Source organism: Aethalodelphis obliquidens, unplaced genomic scaffold (genome assembly GCF_003676395.1).
Source record: "Aethalodelphis obliquidens isolate GAN/ISIS:26980383/991018 unplaced genomic scaffold, ASM367639v1 scaffold7, whole genome shotgun sequence".
Classification (NCBI taxonomy): Eukaryota; Metazoa; Chordata; class Mammalia; order Artiodactyla; family Delphinidae; genus Aethalodelphis; species Aethalodelphis obliquidens.
The window spans coordinates 17,380,669-17,390,043 of record NW_020837951.1 but is presented as its reverse complement, the minus strand read 5'-3'; the positions used below and the strand labels follow the sequence as shown (position 1 = coordinate 17,390,043).

Here is a 9,375-nt window from a genome sequence, read left to right as displayed (position 1 = left end):
CGTATCGGGACTTGAAATCCTGTCTGTCCCACTTCGACACTGTTCTAATCCGTCTTCTTCCCACAAGCTCTGCCCCAAGAGTGATCAGCTTCCAAACCCAGATTCATCCTGACCTGGTCCCCAGTGAACCCTGGTTTCACTGATGTCAATGACACACGGTTGACATATAGATGTCAGTGATACACAGGTGGCTGGGGAGAGAAGGGACACACACCAACTATCTCTGAGTCCAGAGTCCTTTCTGTCCTTCGTGGGCAAATTTCCAGCTTCTCATCCACCTCCTCCCCAGCATCACTTGCAAATTTAAAAGTAAAACTACAGTGTTTGATGTACCATCCAGGTGGTCACATCAGGTAGAGACAGAGAGGAAGAAACACACACAGATCAGCTGGCCTCAGTGTATCCCTATGCTCTTCTGGGAGCGAGCACGGACGAGGGAAGAAAGAAAGGTGCCTTTGCCCTGGAAGCCCAGAAGGAAAAGCTTCTGTACCGAGTCCACCCAGCAAGTTTGTGGAAAACTTGAAGGTTCTCTGAGTCTTGAAGGGGGTCCCCAGCTGCTCTTTCAGCATTCTGTCTGCCCTCGTCCCCATCTTACTTGCCAGAGATTCCATGCATCCATTGTATATAAGAAATAGCATTTTCTGGAGTGAAAAAGTCCAAGGCCTGGAAGCAGCCGAGGGTGGAGATGGGGTGGGATTCAGCACTAACGCAGCATCCCAGGCCCCAAATGCCGGACGAGGCAAATTGGTTCAGCGGCCACAGTGAGCGAAGGTTTTTATAAACATAACCTAATTGTATTACTTCAAAGTCCGGAAGCTTATTGCCCTGCTTAATGATGTGTCACCTTATTTATAGGGTAGCACAATGAGACTTCTATTGATTTAATGCACTTCCTTAAAGACTGTTGTCGTCACAGCCATAAACCGGAGCTATTCCCAGACAACTCAATTATTCCCCTGCGCCTATAAACCACCCCCGGTGCCCCAAACAGTCGCACACACGAGAAAGGGAGGGATGAGACCATGACAGGGTGGAGAGTGCAAAGGGAACTGTTCGGGAAAAGACAAAGGGCTTCATCCAGTTGGGGATGAGGGGCTGCATGAGAAGAGCTAGACAGGGAGTGTGCCGCGTCCCGCTGTGTCTTGGCTCTATCCAGAGGAGCTGTGTGACTCTGAGCAAGATTCCTCTTCCCTTTCAGCCTTAGTTTTCCCAGGTGTGCAATGGGAGTGCTGAGCCCAGTGAGACCTGCCAGGTCCCTGTGGCTCCCACATTCTGTGGTTTTAGGAGTTACGGTCAATCTGGTTCTTGGAGATAGGATGGCTGGTCCATATGGAGAAGGTGCAAGCACGTTTTAACACTACTCCTCACCCTTTCTGTCGATCGAGAGACTTTCTTTTCAAATTAATTGATAATAATAGTAACAATGGTAACAGGAAGTGATCCTCACCCTGCTATGTGTGTCTGCAGGGCACTTGTTGGCTTATCTGAGATTCATCTTCTCATCTGTGAAATGGGGCTGTGACTACATGGACCTGTTACAATACATAATGCGTGTGTGCCATAGTTCCATCTTTCTCCAAATGCTACTGCATAAACCACTTTCCTTTAATGTAGGAGGGAGACAGGAATGGCTAAAGTACCCATTTCACAGGAAGGGAAAACTGAGGTGGGAAGGGAATGGATTTCCCAAGGGGAGTGGCACAGACTGGTCTCCTGCGTCTGGGAAATTCCAATTCTGATAATAGCTGAGAATCGGAGGGAAATAAGATCTGCTGACCCTCCCTGAGGATAAAAGTCTCTCCATGGCAGAGGCTTGAAACTGTCCCCCAGACATGAGGTGACTGCTCCCAAAGGAGCCAGAGCTCTTCTTGGGTTCTTTCAAGAGCCTGAAGAGAAGAAGGTGTCAAGGAGACACACTCCCACCCCACAGCCTCCTCCACCCGCCGACCCTGGCAGTTGTTTCAAGGGGAGAGAGTGGGAAACAAGGAGCGTGCAGTAGAAGGCCAGGGTTCTGGAGTCCGGAACACCACCCCGGGTTCTCAGGAAATGCCTGAACTGAAAGACTCCTGAGAAAGCATCACACAGCCCTTCATTCCATCCACAGTGAACGAGAAGCCCAGAGAGGGGCAGGGACTTGCCTAAGGCCACCCAGTTTCTATGGGGCAGAGCCAGGATTTAGCTCCCAGGGAGCTCAGTTATCTCCCCCGCAGCCTTACCCCCGCACTGCATCTGGCCACCACCTCCAGCAAGCCCTCCAGGCTTACCTTTCTGATACTGGAGCCACAGCTGCTGCTGGACCTTCTTGCTGGGGAAGTGGATGACGCAGGTGAGCTCGGAGCCATAGAGGGCTTCTGCGACGTAGTGTGAGCCGTAGTGCTGGATGAAGGACAGCAGCTCCTCCCGACTGCTCTCCTTGGTCAGGATCTTGAGGACGTCGGTGAAGCCTGGACAGGGGAGCAGCACGCAGAGGTGGTCAGGCTTGGGAGGCTGGTGGCCGGCAAATGACAAGCCTGGACTTGGTGCTTTATCCATCACCATGGTGGCAGCCACGTGTGCACAGCTTTCCCTCACTTATTTTGCAAAGACTGCTCTCGCTGGTGGACACACAAGACACTAGGACTGACACGGAATCAACAGCAGAGGAAGGCCTAGAGCTGGCGATCTGAACATCACAACCAGGAAAAATCAAAGCTGATATCTACTGAGCACCTAGCGTGTACCAGGCACACTGCTAGATGTTCCGGACACTTTGTCTAATTTAGCCCAGCACTGCAGTCCCAACCATAATAAGCCCTGTGGAGTGGATGAGCAAGTCAAAGGTCATAAACTGGAGCTGATTTGCCTTTGGTCCTCCAGCCAGAGGAGCTAGGATTCCAACCCACTTCTCTTCTCACCCCAGGATGCGCGCACTTCCCATGTACCCAATTATCCAGGGCCTGAGCTGTCCACGGCTGGAGCCTGGGGGCTGCACTAGCCCAGGCTCAGCAGACAGTCTGTGCCCTCATATCTGATCCCTGGCTTAGCTTCCTGTAACATCACTTCCCTTTCTGTCCCTGCCTCAGCCTCCCTAAAACAACAGTTATGTCCTTTCTCCTGCCATTGTCAAGGGCCTCCTTGCTGTTCCATTGCCTTTAGTCCTATGCCAAAGGGGCCTGAGTCCTCAGTGCCTGGCATGGGGCCTGCACAGCAATCATTCAGTAACCACTGCCCCTCTGCCTTCCTTCTCCTCCTACAGGCAGGTCACCAAGCTATTTTTCCAGGGGCCTTAAGACCTTCTGGGCTCCTCCCTGCTATGGATAAAGCTCAATGACCTTACCTGGGTATCCCAGGCCTCCAAGGTCATCTCCCATGAGCTACATACATCAGGCTTTATCTGTGGCCACATCAGTTTTCTTATTTCTCCTGTATGTGATCTGGGATTTCCATCATTTTTTCTTTATGTATATCCCTCCCACACTCTCAACACACACACACACACACAGACACACACCCCACGATTTACCTGGAATGGACTCCCACTTCCTCCCTAAGTCACACTCATGCTTTCAGGCCCCAGGAAGTCACCCCTCCCCCAAGAAGCTTTTCCCACCATCTGGAGCACCCACCCTTTGCACCTTCAACAGGCATCACCTTGAAAGCAGAAGGTCTGTCCTATTTGTCTCTGAGTCTGCACATGCATCCTTCCCCACCCACAAGTCAACCAGGTTCACGGCACAGATCCCGGACACGGCAGACACACCGACGCCCATTATTATAAGAACAGCTGACTCTGTGCCACATCAAAGTAGAATGTAAAAGAGCAAGCTCTTCTTCGCCATGAAAAATGCGCTCCAATGTGCGAACATTTGATTTACAAGGGAGTTCTCGGGAGCGTCATTATTGATTAATTAAAGTAGATACACCTTTGTAGTTCTAACAGGAACAGGGCAGTGTTATTCACAAGCGCAGGTGTAAAGGTGTGGGTGGTGGTAAAAACAGAAACAGGGCTCAAAGAATGGGTCCTTGATTAGAACAACCCCTCCCCATCAACCTGTTAACCCATGCAGCTGGGTAATTAATGCAGCAGCGTTAATAATGAGATGGTTTCTGTTAAGTAGTAAATAACACCATGGAGATGCCCTGTGGCTCTTTATCCAGGCAGACAACACTGCCTTCAAATCCCTGCCCTGCTCCTGTTCTGCCACTTACTAGCTGTGTGACCTTGGGCAAGTTACTTAACCTCTCTGACCCTCAGTTTCCTTATCTGAAAAAAAAAAAGTGATAAAGAATGCCTTCCCCTCGAGACTGATGTAAGCCCTAAGATATGAAACATTATAAAGCGCTTGGGTGATGTCAGCCATAATTACTATTTATACTTCCCCATACCCAGGCTAAAAGAGTTCCATGTTGTTCACGAACGAAGCGATATTGAAAGAGAAAAGAGGAGAAAAGAGCTCGCCCACCATTTCAAGATACTTGGACAATAACCCAGTGGCAGTGTTATGAGTAAGAGTCAGGGTAGAAAACCCAAGGCCAGGCCCCATCTTTTCAGTTTTCATTTCCTTACTTTTCAGTTTTCGTTTATCTTTTATTCCTTCATCAAAACGGAGCACCAGTAATGTGCAGGAATGTAAGGTACAGGGATAAATAAGACCCAAGCCCTACCCACAGTTCTCAGGTTAGTGGGGGAGACAGACAGGATTCTGATGTGAATCAAGCACTTGTTAGTGCTTTAATATAGGCAGTTGAGCACAGGGAGTTCCTTGAATTATTCCAAAGGGTAGAGATAATGGGGGAGGCATCTCCGCGTATCGCAGGATGTGCGAGGAGATCCAGGTGGAGGAAACAGCGTGCGCAAAGTCACAGAGACAAGAAAGAAAATGTCCCATTTTGAGAACAACAAACTGTCCCTATCAGCTGAAGCACAGGGTTCGTGTGGACAAAGTGTGAGCAGCGTGTGTGTGCGTGCGTGCGTGTGTGTGTGTGTGTGTGTGTTGGTGGGGGGAGGGGAGCAGGGACTGCATTACTGCTGAGTAGGAAATGGGCAGGAAAAGAAATCAGCCAGGAGAACCCAGAGGAATCAGTGCCTGAAAGAACTCATACAATTCACACACCTGAAGTGCTTTGAGAATGTAAGTGTGACCTAGATTATCATCTGCCCCTCTCTCCTATTCATCCCCCACACCCTGCTCAGACACCCCTTCCTCCAGGAGCCTCTCTGACTCCCCAGAATGGACAGCGGCCCCATGACTGCATTGACCTGCTGCAGTGTGTGGACACCACTGTCCTGCCTGCTTGTCCATCTGCCCTCCCTGTGAGATTGTTGATGGCGGGGGGGGAGGGGGGGGGGGGGGGGGGGCGGTGGTAGGTGGGTGGGGCGTGGCCTCATTCCCTCAGCATCTCCAGGGCCAGCATCCTTGGCGGACCTGAGCTGAACCACGCCACGCCCCCTGGCTGCGGGCGGCAGTCCTCACCTGCCGAGAGGGTGATGGTGCTGAGCTTCACGCGGTACAGGTTGCTGCGGACCCGCCACTGCTGCACCATGGGGTAACCCATGGCCTCATCATACCTGACGTCTCCTGGGGAGGGAAGAAGAAGCTCGTGTGAGCCCAGCACGTACAGGCCTCCCCCTACAAACCCACCCTGTGGCCCTGGGCTCTGGGCGACAGCCACCTCTTCTAAGTGGACAGAGGCTCGGCCCTAGGGTGAGAGCTCTCCCTGGGGTTGGCAGTTTTATCTGGACTCCACCTCCAGGCCTCTTCCTTCCTGGCCTCTGACCTCAGCCCCAACCCCGCCTTCTCTCTCTGCTCTACAGCTCACATGGCCCCCTTCACCCTACAAGCAAGAATGGGTTTACGGTTCCACTAACTCTGGTGGCGATTTGCCATGGGGTGCTAGATAGCACGGTGCCTCAGTTTCCCCATCTGATACCATGGCTACCTGGGCTGATCTTATTTCACAAGCGTATTGTGAGACTCAAATAAATTAATACCAGTGGAAGTCCTTTGGTAATCTTGAAATGTCCTACGTGTGGACTGGGGGCCAGAGAACCACAGCCCATTCATCACATACGGCCTAAGACTACTTTTGCACGATGACAGCAGAGTTGAGCAGCTGTGACAGAGAGCACGTGCAAAGCCTAACACATCTGCTACCTGACGATTTATGGACACTCTACAGACACTCTACAGACTGTCTGTTTCCTAACATGGAAACATAAGATGTCCTTTGGTAGCTCATAAAATACCTGTGCGTACACATAAAAGGTTACCATTTCAAACAAGACCAAGAAACGCTGGCTAAACAAAGTTAAAAAAGATTAAAACAAAAAAGGCTGTATAATTTCTCAGCACCTTGAATAAATTAATATGCATTTTAAAGGTACATGAAGATAGTGCGTAACGTTTTGCAAACATTTTTGACCAAGGAGCCCCGTTTTTAGGTTTCAGTGGAACTCATGTCTCATAGAACGCATCGTGTGAAACACAAGTGTAGACAAAACATAAACAAAGAAAAAAAACACAACAAAATGTTAGCAAGCGGTTAACTCAGTGTGGCAGATGTGTGAAAGATCCTTGTTTTCTGATTTCTATTCATCTCCATTTTCTAAATTTTGTGCTCTAAGCACTGCAGACTCTCTTTTTTATCATCAGGAAAAAATACGTGAAAAAGAAATGCTAGTCACATCAGCAGTTACTGTTACTGTTGTGTATCCTCTGCAAATGGCAGGCACATTTTCTGTCCTTTTCTCTTGTCCCCTGGTGAGGAGGCACTTAAAGAGATATTTGATACCAAGATGCAAATGAGAATCTCACTGGAACAAATGATTTCTTCCTGGACATTACTGCAGTATTAAAGTTGTCCATTACTATCAACTTTTTTTTCCCCCCTTAGCCCCAGGAATAATATAATTTCTTAGAGGCTTTCTTTTCATTTTAAAGTAAAATATTCATGATCCCCAAAGATATGTCCACTGGAGGGAGGTTGTTTTGTTACAAATACGTCCTCTCTGTTTATCTGCTCTGCCTGTCCTTTCCTTCCTCTGCAGACACTGGGGAGAGAAGGAGAGAGGGTGGGAGAGGAGGAGAGGGCCGTGTTTTGAGTCAGGGCAAAGAAAACAGTCTGTACAGGAAGACTAGACACCAGCACTCAGGCAGCCTCTGCCCCGTCTATGACTGCTTGCCCTAATTCTGAGCAGGCTTGGAGGGGCCGTCCCCAATAGAGGGAGGCAGATATTCTGATGCAGACTGCTGATGCAGCTTAGGCACTTGGTGGAATGGTGTCCAAAAGGAAACAAAACAAAGCAAAACAACGCTGCTGCCTCTTTTGATTATCAAGAAATTTACCAAACCATCTTCCCTGCCCCTCACCCCATCCCTGGGCCACCCCCATAAGTGATCATCACTCCATCCCTCACTTCCCCACCCCTGGTCCCTCCTGGATTCCAGCTGGAAATATAAGCCCCTTCAGTGAAATGTCAGCTCCTTGAGGTCAAGGCCATGGTCTATATTATTCCCACTCCTGCAGAGACAGAACAGAGCCTGACATATAGTAGGCTCTCAATAAATACCTATTTACTGACTCACTCACTTCCTTGCATACTATTCCTGACCAAAAACCCATCCCCGGTCCTACTCAATCTCTGACCCCCATCTTACCTGACTCTATCCTAGATCCCCACCAAAGGATTAGGGGTAAAATGAAGCCCCGGGACTGGGGGGGAGGGTATTTTTTCTGGTAAGTAAAAAAAAAAACAAAAAATCATAACCCTTAAAATATAACAGTTCCTTTATGAGGACACCTCCAAGGATCCCCAAATCAAAACAAATAATCCTAAGAGTTTGTACCACTAATGCAGAACCACAATGTACTGTATCACAAAAGCAGAGCCAGGGTCCTTACATCTTGGGAAAGTCCCCCAAAAGGGCAAGAGAGGAACTGGGAGAAGATGAGGTGGAACAGATGGGCATCCCACAGTGGGACAGAAAATACAAGCCTCAGGAGAGCCTGCAAAAGAGGGCTTCTCAGTAGGGGAGAGACGGAGCTTGGGGGTTGAGGGATGGACTGCAGAGTGGAGTGAAAAGGGCAGAAGACCTGGAGCCATGGCACCCGGTTCTAGTCCTGGCGGATCTACTGTGTGACCTTGATCAGTCCCTTCACCTCTCTGAGTCTAGATTCCTCACCTATAACACGAGAGGAATGATACCCAACCCCCAGGATGGCCCAGTGCCCACATTCAAAAACAGCTTGTGTAACTGAGATGCTGTCAACTGAGAGGGGCTCCTGGCTGGGGTGGGGATGGGGGAGGTCCACTTATTTTATTTTAAAATGACTTAAAAATGAACTGCATGATCTCACTTTTATGTGGAATTGAAAAACGTTGGACTCATAAAAGCAGAGAGTAGGATGGCTGGAGGCAGGAAAAATGAGGAGATGTTGGGTAAAGGGTTCAGAGGTTCAGTTACACCAGATGAGTGCGGTTTTGGGGTCTAGCGTGCAGCCCGGTGACCGTAGTTAATAAACCTGCACTGTGTACTTGAAGTTTGCTAAGAGAGTAAATCTGGCCTCGGCTCAGAGCTTGGAGTCTCAGGGAAGCCCCTAGCTCTGCACAGTCCATGAGTCCAAGAAATGGTAGGTAGGTCCCTTTCCCATCCCATCCCTCCCAAACACAGAGGCTTGGCAGGGCCCATCCTGGATGTGCTGAGAGCTGAGATGGACTGGAGAGCAGGTGTGTGGTCAGGGAGGCTGGGGAGGGGTCCAGCATGTGTGTCTTACCGGTGAGCAGCTGGAGGTCTGGGAGGGGCTCGGAGAGGACCCCCCGGCACTGCTCCTCCACCGGCAGCGGGATCACTGACAGCCCGTCGGCCAGCTGAGGAAAGTCCTTGATGAAGTTGTTTTCCCTGTGGAGAGGAGCAGAGAGGCTGCCAGATGGAGGAAGCGGAGGCTGCAGGTGCTGCTGGGAAGGAGGGCAGGGAGCTCGTAGTCACAGAAGAGACTGACTCGTGAGCCTGTGAACGGCCTTGGTGGGATGCCTCTGGCTCCCTGAGTCCCAGCCCCGAGGCCCTGGTGCTAAGGACGGGTTCCAGAATCCAGCAGGCTGGGGCTTCAGTCCTGGCCCACCACTTACTAGCTGCGTGATCTTGAGCAAGTTCCTGGTCCACTCAGAACCTCAGTTTCCTTTTCTATGAAAGTCAGATCTCAGGGTAGTTTTAAACACTTAATGGGAGAAAGCTGCCAACTGCCTAAGACACAGTCTGATATTCTATAAACTATCTCTTTGGCTGCTAAATGTCCCTTTACATAAGCGGTGACAACGGTGAGCCAGGATGCAAGGGAACTTGAGGAGAGTGTGGAGTGCTTGAAGAAAGAGCGGGTGACACTGAGCTGGAGAAAGGA

At 50.0% G+C, this 9,375-nt stretch overlaps 1 protein-coding gene across 1 annotated transcript; it reads right to left on the bottom strand.

Moving 5' to 3' along the window:
* Nucleotides 1–1,888: 1,888 nt before the first annotated feature.
* On the bottom strand, nucleotides 1,889–9,072 carry LOC113619766 (astrotactin-2-like). Its single transcript, XM_027105070.1, has 3 exons — nucleotides 8,755–9,072; nucleotides 5,454–5,558; nucleotides 1,889–2,444 (listed from the first exon to the last, which is right to left on the bottom strand). The coding sequence occupies exons 2-3, from the start codon at nucleotides 5,533–5,535 to the stop codon at nucleotides 2,176–2,178; spliced, it is 351 nt and encodes a 116-aa protein (XP_026960871.1). The 5' UTR covers nucleotides 5,536–5,558; nucleotides 8,755–9,072; the 3' UTR covers nucleotides 1,889–2,175.
* Between the last annotated feature and the right edge of the window lie 303 nt (nucleotides 9,073–9,375).